We start from the raw sequence: 16,295 nt of genomic DNA, 5'->3' as shown, positions 1-16,295 counted from the left end.
GAAGCTCTCAAGGCTTTTATGTTTTCCAGCTGGGCAACAGAAAGATAAACATTTGGTTCCTGCTCTTAGAGCTTGAAAATGATATCAGTTCTGAGAATTGCATACCTTTTAAGGATGTTAAGTGGAGACTGATCTTTGTAAATGTCGATGTGGGCATTTAAAAACAGATCCACTGTGCAGTGGGTGTGCATGCCTTAAGTAGCAGTATAGCACTTTTAAAAGCATATGCTCAAGTAGCAAATCTTTTACAGCAGTTTTAAGTTGCAACTGATGTTTGGAGTGTGGGGGTGATTGCAGTGGAGAGAGAACGCAGCTCAGACTGGATAGTAATACTGGGACTATATATGGTGGTGCAGTGCCTGGTGGCTGTGATTTTTTTTGTCTGTTTAAGCAGCTGACACAATCTTGCCTTCCTCTGCCCATTTCTTAGGTGATATTATTAATTGCATCTTGATGTGGGTGCTCACCATTGGAAATAGAGTAGAAAACTTTGATTTTTTCCCCATACAGCTCCAATGGAAACACTTGTAAAATACTGAGCTGTTTTTGGCACCTGCTAAAAATGTTTTTGTTTAGGCAAGCATGTCCAGTCATGTAAATTGGATATGTATTTTATTATGCAATTTTATTTTGTAGTGTTTGTGTGTGTGTTATATTTGAAACTACTTATTCTATTTATGTTTTGATTTTAATTTTGTTCAACTTTATATGTTACGTAAACTGCTTACAAGTTTAGTGATTGTAATCCTGTTAAATAAAAGCTCTTTCTGGAGTGAAATAGGGCCTGTATTACACTTCCATTTTATCTGTCCCTTAAAGACAAAACTCTAGTTGCTTAGCTGCTGCTGCTTTATTTTAAATCATACGACTAACAGTTCTATTGATACGTTCTGATGGCTGTCATGGGAATATATTTAACAAATCTGTGTAGTATCTGCTTTAGATGTGAACTGTGAGTAGAGCATGCTGTATTTAAGCCATTCAAATAATTTCCCATATCTTACACAGAGAGTTTGTGTGTATGTGTATACACACCTGTCATCTGGGGGCAAGTGTGGGCCTCCAGGTCCCTCTATCTGGCTCATGGGGCTCTTTCTAGGCCACACACCCTCTGCACTTGCACCTTCCTTGAGTATTTTTATTGGTTGATATTGTCCTCTTGCATTAATTGGGTTGGATTTTCAGTGAAGCAGCAAAAGTGATTTGGCTTCCAGGCCTTCATGCATGCTTGATGTAGCTGACTTCCTCTATTCATGTTCATAAAGGTTACGTATATTCTTCTGGAATAGAGAATGAAAGCAAAATTGTTTCTTTTATTTTTTAAAGTCACTCTGCTTATTTTACAGAGTTTACTTCTGTTCTTAAAGTACTACAGCCATTATTTAAATTTTGTTCTAGGCCAGAGGTAATAGTCCTTTACACAAATTAAAATGGCTGAGAGTGGTGTTGGATGAAGGGCACACAATACGAAATCCAAATGCTCAACAGACAAAAGCTGTACTGGACCTAGATGCACAAAGAAGATGGATTTTGACAGGTAATTATGCCAAAGGGAGAACACCGCAGCGCTATGTTAATTGACTATAAGAGTTATGCTTGTTGAACAGCTTACTGATTTTAGTATGATTTTTTCTACAGTACTGTGATGCATTATGTCTCTTAGTTTGTTTTGCACTCTGTAAAACTGCTTTAGTTAAGATTGCAGCTTGCTACTTGCTTTGGGGGCAAGTGTGTGCACTCCTCCCTCCAGGCAGGAGCAATCAGCCCAGGCAGGAGCAATCAGTGCAATGGAATAGTACTGCACCACCCTATTGACCGCACTGCTGGTGCCACTTAGCAGGGTGGGGCAGGGTAGTAGCAGGGTCGGGGCTATATGGACAGATCAGCAGAGCCAATCTGGCACTCCCACTGGGGTACCCATGCAGCCCTGACCTGGCTGCCACTCTGATCTGCTCCTGCACCATCCTGGAAAACAGTAGAGACCCCACTTTTGGAAGGGTGGCAGTGCAGCAGCACCCTGTCTGCAGCTGCTCCTGAGCATGTGGAATTTAGCAGCATGTAAGAGATGCAACATTGTATTTCCTTCCCTTCTGATCATACTAGCTGCTTGGCATTGGAGCCACCCAGAGAAGCAGCCAAAACTACTGTCCTATTCCAGTGGAAGTGCTATTTCTGCTTTGTGTGCCTGGTGTTGTTCAGGGGGGGGGGGGGTTACAAATGTCTTTGCTGGAAAAAAACTGCATTTGTAGTGCATATGCAGACATTTTCTTGCTTTCAGATGATACCTCTCTGAGAGCAAGGACCTTTTCTACTGTATTTTTCTGGCTGCCTCCAGCACTGCTTTTACTTTTCCAGTCATAAATTCCAGCTGCAAAAATGCAGTTGAAGTGGCTGCTTCCTGTTCTGAACAGTTCAATTGCTCATCAAACAGTGAATAAATTAATACTGTATATTCTGGCATATAAGACTAATTTTTAATCTAGGAAAATCTCAAAAGTCAGGGGTTGTCTTATACGCCGGGTGGAGAATCTGCGGTCGAGTATATCTCAAACTCTATATTTTAACTGGAAAAGTTGGGGGTCGTCTTATATGCCTAGTCGTCTTATACGCCGGAAAATACGGTACATGAACTGATGGTGTTACTGTTAAAACCATGGTTGGACTAGATTCAAACTCTTATCACTGTTTAGTTGTAATGGACTACTGGGATCAAACCCATAAACTTAGATTAAAGAAAGCATCTCTCCCAGGACAGCAATTGTTCCTGACCTTAAAGTCAGTGGAGTTTAAATTTTCACTTAATTGTATGACTGAATAATAGTTTGAACAGGAACACCTAGGCTGAGAAATGCCGGCCATCACACCCTTTTCTTGTGCCACAGTGTCTCCGACTCTCGGGGAGGCATTTATTGAGGACTCTGGGACTGGTGGGAAAAACAGCAGGCTGAAAAGTCAGCTTCTGCAAGCCCTGTTATATGGGCTGATGATCCAGAGATCCAGCCCATTTTTAACTTAATGATTATAGTGGAGTATTGAGGTTGACATTAATATTAAAATGAAAATGCAGCTTTGTAAACAAATGCATCAGTGCAGTTTAAGCCCAAGAATATTTATTTTCAGTGTAAACTCTTATTTTGATCAGGCTCTATGACTTTTAGGTAATGACTGTACCTGACTAAAGATGTTTCGAAAGCTAAGCAAAGTAGATGCCAGAACTATTGCATTTTGCAGTAGTGAGGGAATTCATTATTTACAAGGAGGCACTGCTTTTAAAAACCATTTTTAATTCATGAAATAAAATCATCAGGATCTAGTGCCAGAATGAGTTGATCCAAAATAATAATTGATGATATAGCCTTGCAACAGTGTGTGGGTTTCCATCAGCCTGCAAGTCAGCCAATCATCTTAAGGCAGGTTCATGTGTCTAAATGTAACTTTATAGGAAATTAACAAATGTTTTAATATGTGAAATTGATTTTAAAAAAAAACATGCCTAGGAAGCTAAAAGCTAGTGTATTACTAATGTTAGAGTGGTACTTAGCAATATTTTGGTGTGATTTTTTAATAAATAAATTTTTAAGTAAATACATAATAATAGTTACAGGTAGGTAGCCGTGTTGGTCTGCCATAGTCAAAACAAAATAAAATAAAAAAATTCCTTCCAGTAGCACCTTAGAGACCAACTAAGTTTGTTCTTGGTATGAGCTTTCGTGTGCATGCACACTTCTTCAGATACACACGAAAGCTCATACCAAGAACAAACTTAGTTGGTCTCTAAGGTGCTACTGGAAGGAATTTTTTATTTTATTTTGTTTTTACATAATAATATTTACCTAAGAATTCAAGCTGATACTTTGAAGAACATGCCAAAATAATTTTTGGCAAGTTTTTGATACTCATATTTTTTGTTTACCCAGTCTTGACTTTTGTTTTTGAGTGAATTTTATGTGGTGTAATCACATAATAGTATATTACACCACATAATTTGTGGCATGTTTTTGTTTTGTCTTATCTTCTTCCTTTTAGGCACACCTATTCAGAATTCCTTAAAGGATTTGTGGTCTCTTCTTTCCTTTTTAAAGCTGAAGCCTTTTACAGATAGAGACTGGTGGCACAGAACAATCCAGCGTCCTGTCACTATGGGAGATCAAGGAGGGCTTAAGTATAAAATGTTTCTAGTTTCTAGTTTTCTAATACATATTCTTGATAAATACATTTTGTAAAGACCAGTACGTGGATTATACATAAACTGAATGATGTGTGAAGAATACAGACTTCATTTAAATTCCTTTTAGTAAACTACAGAAAATTTGCAGTTTCATTGGGTGTACAAGACTGAGCGACTGAGATATAAAATATATCTGATGTTAAAGCCTCACGGGAGCATCTTTTGTCTTACTAGGCGTTTACAATCCCTAATTAACAGCATTACACTTCGAAGAACTAAAACAAGCAAAGTTAAAGGGAAGCCAGTTTTGAAGCTCCCGGAGCGCAAAGTATTCATTCAGCATATTACACTTACAGATGAAGAGAGCCAAATGTATCATTCTGTGAAAAACGAGAGCATTGCTGCTATTAGCAGGTAAATAGTGCCAGCTGTTAAGTGGAAGAACAGAATTCCATTAGGTTGCATTCAGTAGTTGTAGTCTGATTTTTTTATCTTGCCTGTCTTATAATGCAATCCTAAATATGTCTACTCAGAAATCAGCCCTGTTGCATTCAGTAGGGCTTAACTCCGAGGTAAGTGTATACACTTGTACCTTGGTTTACAAACTTAATCCATTCCGGAAGTCTGTTCTTAAACCAAAGCATTCTTAAACTAACGCGTGCTTTCCCATAGCAGCGGGGGTCTCAATTTACGAATGGAACACACTCAACAGGAAGCGAAACATGTTCTTATTCCAAGGCAAAGTTCACAAACCAAAACACCTACTTCCGAGTTTGCAGCGTTCTTAATCCAAGTTGTTCATAAACTAAGCTGTTCTGAAACCAAGGTACCACTGTATAGGATTGCAGCCCTGTAGATTCCATTGTACAGTGGAACCTCGGGTTGCGAACGTGATCCGTGCGGAAGGCACATTTTCAACCCACAGCATTCGCAGTGCGCACGTGCGTGACGCAGTTTGACACTTCTGCGCATGCGCAAAGGGCAATTTAGCGCTTCTGCACATGTACAAGCGGCGAAACCCGGAAGTAACCCGTTCCGGTACTTCTGGGTTCGGCGTGTCCGTAACCCGAAAATGTGCAACCCCCAGCAATCGCAACCTGAGGTATGACTGTAATAAAACTCCATGGAATGCAATATTAAGACCCCCAAATTTATATATTTATTTTTATAAACTTTATTTTCAGTTTTCATATACCTATTAGACTTCCCTCCCCCCCTTTTGTGGTTTCTTGTCTTATTTGAATTTTTTAACACCACATTTTTTCACTTTACTCCTTTTTAAGTTATTATATTGATAATACTTTTAACTGCTTGATTTAAGGTAACTCTGCTAATGCACTTAATTGCGTGCCATGATTTTTCCAATATTACACAAATGATCCCCACTCTTTAATTTATATATATATTAAGAGTCCCGAGTTTTTGGATTATGTAGAAATTTAACCATTCTTCCTTCAGTGGCCAGCACATTAGCTGTTTTTGTTGCAATTGGAATAGTACTAACAAACTTACATGATATTTTAATCAGATTAGTAATTCATCAATAGCAACATGGGTTATTAAAAGGATGATTGAGAAAAGGGGAGTATCTGCTGCAACTGTTCAGTGACTGCTTGGTCTGTTGTGTGCAAATAAAACTGTATTGTCAGGCAGAATGCTGCTCTCGAAACAGGACATGAGATTTTAACTAAGTGGTTCCTGATAATGCCATTGTTTTTCAGTCCATTATGGAGGGTTAAATGACGCGGGAAGCAAAATGGATACACATAAATTTACACACCCCTTACACTGAGGTGCCTCATTTGATAGCCTGGATTGTAATCCTTGATTAAGTCACTGTTTCCAATTGTAATGATATGGTAAATATGACCTAACTGATCCTGCAAAGCTCTCTTATTATGGTGCAAGAGAGAATTTGGCCAGAATTCGGAGGATTTGTGGATCACAGCTCAAGTATTTAAACTCTTGACACTTGCTTTATTTAATGTCAAAATTATCCTGCAGGTATTTCAATGAGGGAAGTGTCTTGACCCACTATGCAGATGTTCTTGGTGTGTTGGTCAGGTTGAGACAGTTGTGTTGTCATCCATGGCTCTGTACAAGTGTGTCCTCATCCAGCGGTACAGAGGGTAAGTATTCACATGTTCTTTTAAAAACATAGGAGACCTTTAATCTCGGGTGCTTACACTTTTTGGTTTACAGCGGTTGCTGATGATCAAAATGGGTTGGGTAGTATCTCTGCACATGACGAAGGCAGGAGAGCAAAGAACTCCACAGTAAAAAGTTGTGTGTCATTCTTTCTTCTATTAATGCGCACCTGCCAGTTGTTTAGTATTCAGATCTGTGTAATTGAATACTCAGACGACCAGTATGGCCAGAGTACCAGCCAGTTGCCCTCCACGTGTTTTGGACTACAGCTTTCATCAGCTTCAGTCAGGGATGATGGGAAATATAGTCTAAAACATCAAGTAGGCAGCAGGTTTCAGAAGGTTATCTTAGTAAGAAAAATATAGAACTGGAGAGTAGTATTATGGTTACAGATACGTTGCAAGTATAAAGAACTAGAGAAGCTTGTTGAAGTAGGCTACAGCGTTGTACATTGCTGATTTTCCCCAAGATGCATTTTGCTTGATAAGTGTTGGCTCAACATAGGAAAACTTTACTGCATGGCCTAATAGTTCTTCCTGCAATCTGTTCTTTGGGTCTCCTAGCCTCTCTTACTTTGACCATTGTTGAAGTGAGATGAGGGCGGGAGGGGCCTACATTTACCATATTTTTCCGTGTTTAAGACGATGCATTTTGCTTAAAAAAAGCAAAAATTGGGTATCGTCTTATACACCGATAGTGAATGCAGAGGGGGTGTGTGCGATTAATGGCAGCAGCAAGCAGGAGATTGGCGGCAGCAATTGGCAGCTGTGGCGAGGTGGGCAGGCGATTGGCGGCTAGGTGGGTGGACTGTTGGTGGCAGCAGGTGGGCAGACAATTGGCGGCTGTGGCGAGGTGTGCGATCGGCAGTGGCTGTGGCAAGCAATTGGCAGTGGAGGGCAGGCGGGTGAGCAATTGGCAGAAGTGACCCCCTCCCTTAAAGCTAAACAACTTAATTTCTTAATTTTGGGTTAAAAAAAATAGGGGTCGTCTTATACATGGGGATGTCTTATACACGGAAAAATATGATATATTTCAGTCTGACAAGGCAAACAAACTACCGGTACTTGTTCTCAAAAAGAAAATAATTAAATATTTGCTAGAAAAAGTCAGTTTGTGACTAGTGGGCACTATGCAGGACTTGAACTTGTGGGCTACATAGTGAATCTGCTGAGTAAGCTGTTGCAGAATTTTAGCTTCATACTTGGTGAGAATAATTTTGTGTATGTAAAAAGATATTTCTGTGAATATCTTATCTGAGAGAACTAGAATGTGAAATGTTCAAATACATAGTCTCAAAACAGATACTTGGAAAATGATGTTTGTTATCTCATATGGGGGAAAAGATAATTCTTTTAAAATGCTATTAAATCTCACTGTAGTGGTAGCTCTTCCCCATAATTATTGATATCTAATAATCATTTGAGTACAGTGGATAAGCATATTGTTCCAATTCATCACTTAATATGAATTGTGATATGGTATCTATTATCTAAAAGCAAACTTAGGTGCTGATGGAAGTGGAACCAAAATGTGGCTATTGTGAAATAAAAGGGGCACTGACATCCTTGGGGATAATAAAAGTTCTAAAACATTCCAATCCTTTAGGGGCATCTTCCACGAAGAAACCTAAATGCCACCAGCCCAGCCCAGTGAGGACTAACTGGTCACCACCCACAGAATGTTGAGAACCAGCTGGAAAATAAAAAGGGGAAATCGGGAGGCAGGGAGAGATATATGAAATAACCTGCTAGTTAGGGGAATGGCTATCTGGAACCTTCAACAAGAACAAATCCTACTAGAAGATGAAATACACTGCAACATTTTGTTGTAGATCCTGCTGAAATAGATGCACTTTTGTGGTTATCTTGCACTGTGATACTTTAACCCTGTAACATTGCTCTTTTTAATTTTTTGTGTATGTGTCTGGACAGATAATAGTACCCCTGAAGAATTGCGTAAGAAATTAATAGAAAAAATGAAGTTAGTGCTAAGCTCTGGATCAGATGAAGAATGTGCCATTTGCTTAGAGTCCCTGAACTTTCCTGTGATAACACACTGTGCCCATGTGTTCTGTAAACCATGTATCTGTGAAGTCATCCAGAGAGAGAAGGTTAGTTATTACCATTACGAAACTGCAGTGAAAGCAGTTTATATCAGTGGCCAGTAGGGCTACTGTTTTGATAAAACAGATTAATACTCCTTAAATTTTATTTTAATTTATTGCCATCAAAACTAACCTACTGACTTTTCTACATTCTACTGCATGTATTCCTCTTGATTCTGACATTTTGATTGTATTGACCTGCACGGTATTTATTTATTTTTTGCATGTGTTTATGTATGATGGCTTCAAATTAGACTGAATTGGTACATTTAGACAACTTTAAAATGTTTAATTTCAAGGTTTTGCTTAATACCTTTTTGTCATATTTTCATTGCTGTTGCATGTTTTTTGGTGAGAGGAGGGAAAATGCATAATTATGCTACTAATGGTTAACAGGTCCTACATGGCATTCTTAATTCTTCCGTGGGGGAGTATTGCCACCCACCTCATGTCAAACCAAACAGCAGATCAAAATTGGTAGATATCACTCCTGTGCAAGACCTCGTTATTATTTTTTAAGAAACCCAACTGCACATTGCTTCCCATCTCCATTTTGTCTGTAGTGAAACGTAACTATGGGCTGGTAATATTTGCTGTTACGCACTTCTGGCAAATTATTTTGTTCTGAAAAGCTATGAATGCCCGGAGTAGGAAAAGGCAGTGGAGGTTGGGAACGAGTGATTGCAGAGAGGGACAAGAAACACACACAGCCCAGATACATTCCATCACATTCCACCCAGTGGGGTGGAGGCAAGCAGTGGACAACCAAAGAGTATTCATGACTGAAGAAAAACAATGTGAGGAAACTAATGTGCTAAGCCCACACATAGACAACCTGATATGAATGACCTGTCTGCTATATAAGCCCCTGTTGAAGCAACCTTCATCTAAATAGGACTCTAGCCCACAGCAATACAATTAATGGTGCCAGTAAGCCAAACTGTATCTAGGAAAAAAGGGAAGGGGACTCCGATGTCAATTGTACTGTACACAGTATGGCAGTATTGTTTAATTTGTTCATGGTAGAATGTTACCTCCAAAGAGACCTGATTAATTCTTTGTTGTATTCACTTTGTATATTGTTTTATGTGAAACCTTACCCTCTTCAAAAAACTGCTGAACTACTAACGGAAGCATAATACAAAAGCTAGCCTTTAAAACATGCAAATCACAACAGTGTATTTCTCAGAACTATAAACTTGTGTTGTCTTTTTCAGACAAACTCCAAATGTCCTCTTTGCAGGAAAGCGGTTGGATTAGAAAATTTAGTAGAATGTCCTTCAGAGGAACTGGATAGTGGAAAAAAGCCTGACCAAGAATGGGTATCTAGTTCAAAGGTACATGTCACATTAGAACACTTCATTCTTTGTTCTGTGGTATGCAAAACATGTTCTTAATGTGTTGTGCATTAAAATGCATCAAAACATTACACTGTAGATAAAGTACCACACTGGCTATATTTTGATATATGGATTGTGCTTTTTAACAGGAAAGGGAATGAATTAGCCTCTTTCTATGTTCAATCTTCTTGGTCCTACTTCTTCCCTCTTTCTTACTGATTTTGGGTGTCTTTTTCCTCCATGTCCTCATTGGGGCTTTAAGCCATTCATCTAGACTCTTGCAAGAACTCTGCTTTCTCCATATTATTTTCTGTTACCTTGACCTTGGCTTTAGCCATCTTTATGCCGCTGAAAGCAGTGGGAGGTGAGGCTACTTCCTAAAAGTCACACATTACTTTCATGTTGTATGTGTTAACAGTTCCTGTTGCTTTCCAAAATTGAGATTCTAGGTCTCCTAAGTAATGACATTTTATATAGGAAATTAGTTTTCTTCCCAATTCTTGTTCCAGGTTCACCGATTTTCTTTCATTTCTGTGAGGCCAATTATTTTTGGTATTTGGTGGTAAGAAATGGGAGAAACGATTGATCAATCTAGCACACAGGACTCTGAGAACATGCATGCTTTCCTTTGTAACAATAAAACCTCAGGAAAATGAAGAGATTTGTTTGTAAAACTGAAAATAACTACTTTGTGTTTCAGGTCAATGCATTGATGCATGCCTTGATAAAACTAAGGAAGCAAAATCCAGCTGTTAAGAGTTTAATAGTTTCTCAGTTCACAAAGTTCCTGACTCTAATAGAGATTCCACTAAAGTAAGTAGAAATATGTGCTTTCTAAGTTTCTTCAGCAAGGAACTGAAAAATGTAAATATTTTATATCTTGTGTGCTGTGCTGTGTGCATTTCTGCCCCTCAAAAAAATCTTCTCATGAAAAAAACAAAACTTCATATCAAAGTAGGGTTTGTCATTTTAGGGGGGGTGAAACTTAGTTTTTGCAAATTTCTTCAGTGAGGGGTCTTAAAAAGATGTATTTGGGTGTGAAGAAATCAAAGCTGCTATTTTTATGGTTGGACAACATTTAGCTTGGTAAGTCTACATTTGATGAAGAAGCACATAAACTGCTTTTGGAAAACCAAAGAATTTTAATTCTGAAAATGTCAGATAATAATTACAATTACAGTCATACCTCTGGTTGCGAACAGGATCCGTTCCGGAGCCCCATTTGCAACATGAGCAGCACACAACCTGAAGTGCCGCATCTGCGAATGTGTGCAGTGCAATTTGGTGCTTCTGCACGTGCATGAATTGCCAAACCCGGAAGTAACCCGTTCCGGTACTTCTGGGTTCGGTGTGTTCGCATCCCGTGACAAACGCAACCCACAGCGATCGTATCTAGAGGTATGGCTGTAATAATATAACTGCAAGTACTTGGCAATCATTTTTTAATTTCTATGCAATTTTACACACATTTTACTTAGCAAAATACTAACCAAAATATCTTTTGATAAGCTAAGTCATGTTATAACTTTTTAGCACCCTTCATTTTGGGAATTTGGCAGTTGAAAAATTCAGCATTCCATAATATGAGGTCAGAACACTCAAATTGACTAACTGTTGTACTTCTTCTGATTCAGGGAATCTGGGTTTGCTTTTGCTCGTTTGGATGGGTCTATGACACGGAAACAAAGAGTACAGGCAATTCAGCAGTTCCAAAGTAATGAAGAAGGGTCCCCAACTATAATGCTGTTATCTCTAAAAGCTGGTGGTGTTGGTTTGAATCTCACAGCAGCTTCACAAGTATTTTTAATGGATCCAGTAAGTATAAACTAGTCAATCAGTGTGATATTTACTGGCTCTGCAACACATCCAAGAAATATAAGGAGGAATGAGAAATTCATTTTTAGCAGCTAGATAATGGCAAAAGAAAGTGTTAACTGCAGCAAAATACACAGGTTTTTTCCGTCAGGATAGCTGTGGTAGAAAACCTGTAATAAAGCTGCTGATTACAAATGTGCATATGTTAACTTGAAAAACTAAGGGAGCAATCCTAACCTCTGGCTGGCAGAGGTGCGGTTTGATGCACTTGCATTCTCAGGAGTAGAAGCTGTGGAGCGGGGAGGGAAAAAGTCCATTTGCTGTACCAGCACCAAAGTTGGTTCAGCAAAAAGGCCCAAATTGGGTTTGCACAGTCTCTCCTTTCAGGGGTTTCTTCTGGTTACTGCTGTTGGAAATGCTGTTTACTTGGCATTTGGGATATGTATGTTGAGGTGCTCCTTGCTGGTGGAGGCTGAGCAGGGGGACGTAATGGTTCCGTCCATACCCCTTCAAGATCAGGAGTTTGTGTGCCTGCTATCATCCTTATAAGAAAAAGTGAAATTGTATCAGTTCATCCCCCCCCCCCCAGTCATCTTTAAAGGCTTTACACTGGTGCCTCAGGTTACATACGCTTCAGGTTACATACGCTTCAGGTTACAATCTCCACTAACCCAGAAATAACGCTTCAGGTTAAGAACCTTGCTTCAGGATGAGAACAGAAATCGTGCTCTGGCAGCGCAGCGGCAGCGGGAGGCCCCATTAGCTAAAGTGCTTCAGGTTAAGAACAGTTTCAGGTTAAGAACGGACCTCCGGAACGAATTAAGTTCTTAACCGGAGGCACTACTGTGTATCTTATGGCAGTGAATGTGATCCCCTGGAGAGCCTTTGTATTCTAGCTTAACTATAATCAGAAATCCTTTTTTCTTCTTCAAGAATACTCTTTATTCCAGGCAGCTTGATGGGATAGGCAGTTTGTCACCAAGAAATGGGCTGGTGGACTGATGTGTCATGTACAGTGAGGGGGAAAAGTATTTGATCCCCTGCTAAATTTGCCCGTTTGCCCCCTGACGAAGAAATGACCAGTCCATAATTTTAATGGTAGGTTTATTGTAGCTGTGAGAGGCAGAATAACAGAAAAACCACCAGAAACCCAGAAGACAAAAGTCAGAGATTGATGTGCATTATAACGAGTGAAATGATTATTTGATCCCCTATCAACCAGCCAGATGACAGGGTACCTGATATCTTCACCGTATGCAACTAGCTGGACTGGTCATTTCTTCGTGAGGGGGCAAACGGGCAAATTTAGCAGGGGATCAAATACTGTCCCCCCTCACTGTATATAACTGATAGAAAATGGAATATGTTATTCTCAAGTCTTCCAATGGCATACTAGTAAAACACTAAATAAAGTCCCACAATGCTATAGTGATCATAGCTTAGAAATCTGAAATTTGAAAGCACATTACTTTTTGCAAGGCTTAGCATGACTATTGAATATCTCTAATAGGCTTGGAATCCTGCTGCAGAGGACCAGTGCTTTGACAGATGTCACAGACTTGGGCAGAAGCAGGATGTTGTCATCACCAAGGTGAGCTGGAGATTATCTTAAGCACCCGTGGTTATAAGAAGTTGCTTTTAATTTGAGCACACCTATACATACCGCTGAACCCAGAGTCTGCAGTTGTGCTTAGGGATGCAGTATAATAAAAAAGGGACTAGCAAGGAACTAAATCACATTTTCTGTATTGCAAACATGTAGCCTTTAAAACAACAGAGTGTGCATGGAGCAGCTAAGGGTGTATGTGAAGAGCGTTAAAAAGATGAAATTTTGCCAGTTTAACTATTTGGCACAAAAATGGGAAACAGACTGAATCTTGCTTCCCTCACTGACACAATTTCAGTTTTGTAAATTGGCCTCTGCTGTTTGAGTGGGGTCTACAGATATCTAGTAATGCAAGACAGCTTCCCCACACATAAGGCTCCTTGTTATATGAGCAGTTGCAAATAGAAGTGAAGGCACTACTTTCTTATTGTTGCTGTAAGTTCTAGGACTGTACTTTCCATAAATATTTTCCCTGAACTCTTACGTTGGCCAAAGTTAATGGAGGACCACTTAACATCATGGTTTTTGTTCTACAAATCAAAGCACATAGAACCATAGAGTTGGAAGGGATCCTGAGGATCATATAGTCCAACCCCCTGCAATGCAGGAATCTTGCCTATTGTGGGGCTCGTACTCACAAACCTGAGATTAAGAGTCTCATGCTCTACCAACTGAGCTATCCTAGCATACATTAATGATATTTAGATAATGGATGTGCATGTGTTTTGTGAGTATGGTTCTGTGAGACTGAGTGTATCAGTTTTAAAATCACTATGTGGCCAAGTACAAATACTGTTTTACTATGGTTGGTGAACCACAGTTTGAGAACCTTTATCCTAGAATGGGGAACCTATGGACCTGCAGCTCTTGTCGGACTCCCAAGTCTCATTAGCATGGCTAAGAGTCGGGGATGGGATTTGAGACTTCACATCTGAAGGGCAACAGTCTCCCCCACCCCCATGCTCAAATATTTGTCTCCTTGCTATTCTTACTTCTTCACATCATAGTAAATGAATCATACTTTAGGATAGCACGTTTTCAGTAATATATTTAAAGTACCTTTGGAAAAGTAATATGATAGTAGTGATTTTCCTTTTTTATTTCGTTTGACATTTTCTTAAAAAACTGCATTTAGTTCATTGTGAAGAACTCAGTGGAGGAAAACATGCTGAAAATCCAGGAGAAGAAGAAAGAACTTGCGACTGGAGCCTTTGGAGCCAAGAAAACTTCTAGTGAAACAAAAATGAACGAAATCAAGACTTTGATGGATTTATAACTTGAGATGTTAGGCCCAGCTAATTTAAAGACAGCTGATCTGATGTTACTTGTTCAATCAGTGTGTACATAGCTTTAGAATTTCTCTGTTAAATCATCATTGGCATAAGATGTGCCATGTAACAAGCAGACTGATGCAGTTACCATTATTATTATTATTATTATTATTATTAATTATTATTAATTATTATTTTAGGCTGCATTCCTAAGGCACGGTGGCTCTCAATTTTAGGACAGATGAGAACTTTAATTACTCTCATTTTTCTGTCTATCCACACTTCCCTCCTGGCCACCATTTCCCTGGGAAATAAAAGAAAGATTTTTGTTAGCTCCTCAGGTGGAGTATTCCCCCCCCCCCCCCAGTGTTTGGGGACTGGGTAGGAGCAGGATTCTTTGGATCCAAGCCTCTCCTGGCAAGTCCCAAAATCTTCCTGATATGATACCCACACTTCAGGTATTATTGGCATCAGAACTAACATTGACAAGGCCATAGCCACAGAGGTTTTTGCAGCAATGGTTGTGGGGCATCAACATCAGATCTCCTTTGCTGAAGTACAGGGGGAGATCCCATGTATCCTATATTGCCTAGGACTACAGACATAGGGTTTAGGATGGTAACTATCCTGAACATCTGGACTTCAAAACATAGTTAAAGCAGTTCTTTATCAACATGTTCTTTAAATGCACTGATGCCCTTTTATCAAATTTTCTTGAACTGTGTTTAGTATACAAAGGGCAGGTATTACATATAACAAAGAATACTATGCTTTAAAGTAGAGTTAAATGAGTCACCTAGCAGTGTCATATTTTATTTGTGTGTTGGGCAGATTGACAGTCACAAACACCAACATGCTTTTGCCTCTGCAGTGAATGCCAGTTAGATAACCTAGTTCATGTGCTCCTGTAACTGTTTACATCAGTAGAAAAGGATTGTAAAATGAGGATGTGTATGACCAGAATTAAGTTCCTTTTTTTTTTGCTAGACTATATCCAAACAATCTTAACTCCTAAAGGTAAAATATTTCATTTAAGTTATAGCTTCACAATTTTTAGTTAATTGCAAACTCTTAATTTTACAGTGATATGACTTAAAACGGTCTATAGATTGTTGTCCAGTATATACTGAGTTTTCTACTATCTTTTACAGCTAGAATCCAGATTTAGGAAATCATGTTTACTGAAAACAAGTAAACATCAGAAATCATAGTTACTGAAAACAAGTAAACTTTTGTCTGAGTTGATACTCTGCCTCCATTCTCTTGCTGCAAAGTCATTCAAGAAATAGCATTACTTGAAATAGTAAAACCTCAGTAATTTGGTGGAAGTTTTATTTCTAGGTAAATAAAATTGTGGCTTATACAGACTCATGCCTATAATCACTAACGTTTTTAATGCTACCTGTAAACAGCAACTGAGGCATAAAAATACACAAGAAGAATCTAACAAACTTTATATCCATGAGATTCTCACCCATCACCTAGCTTATCTGCTAATCAGAAATCAAAATCTCTAGTGCTGATCGCATTCCCCTGCTGTCCCCATTCTATGCTGGTCACTATTAGCAAGTAGTTAAAACTAGTGGAACACGGAAGAAAACACATTGAGGTGTAGCGTACTCCTGTGCAGCCTGTAACCAGCAAGCCACTCACTTCCTCTCATCACTGTGCCATTTGAGATTTTTCCATCCCTTCATTTTTTCTTAAAGCTTTGTTAGTTAGTTTGGCTTCATAAGGATTAGCATGTAGGATATAATTTGATGGATGAGTCCTTTAAGTGCACAAAGGGTAACATGAACTAACGCGGGTGGCGCTGTGGGTTAAACCAGAGCCTAGGGCTTGC

General features: G+C 39.1%; 1 protein-coding gene across 2 annotated transcripts in view; it reads left to right on the top strand.

Moving 5' to 3' along the window:
* HLTF (helicase like transcription factor) overlaps positions 1–15,485 on the top strand; it is a 28,178-nt gene extending 12,693 nt beyond the window's left edge. Inside the window, exons 16-25 of one of the 2 annotated variants that reach the window (XM_033150415.1) lie at positions 1,399–1,537; positions 4,027–4,162; positions 4,403–4,582; positions 6,173–6,297; positions 8,248–8,426; positions 9,638–9,757; positions 10,461–10,573; positions 11,395–11,575; positions 13,086–13,166; positions 14,317–14,784. In XM_033150415.1, the coding sequence (XP_033006306.1) occupies positions 1,399–1,537; positions 4,027–4,162; positions 4,403–4,582; positions 6,173–6,297; positions 8,248–8,426; positions 9,638–9,757; positions 10,461–10,573; positions 11,395–11,575; positions 13,086–13,166; positions 14,317–14,457 (1,395 nt within the window). In that variant the 3' untranslated portion in view covers positions 14,458–14,784. Of the gene's footprint in view, positions 1–1,398; positions 1,538–4,026; positions 4,163–4,402; positions 4,583–6,172; positions 6,298–8,247; positions 8,427–9,637; positions 9,758–10,460; positions 10,574–11,394; positions 11,576–13,085; positions 13,167–14,316 lie in introns of both variants that reach the window. The other variant, XM_033150416.1, reaches the window with a different exon arrangement.
* Positions 15,486–16,295: the final 810 nt, after the last annotated feature.

This window comes from Lacerta agilis, chromosome 5 (genome assembly GCF_009819535.1).
Source record: "Lacerta agilis isolate rLacAgi1 chromosome 5, rLacAgi1.pri, whole genome shotgun sequence".
In the NCBI taxonomy this organism is placed as follows: Eukaryota; Metazoa; Chordata; class Lepidosauria; order Squamata; family Lacertidae; genus Lacerta; species Lacerta agilis.
Note: the sequence above shows the minus strand (reverse complement) of the source record. Positions and strands in the feature narration are given on the sequence as shown.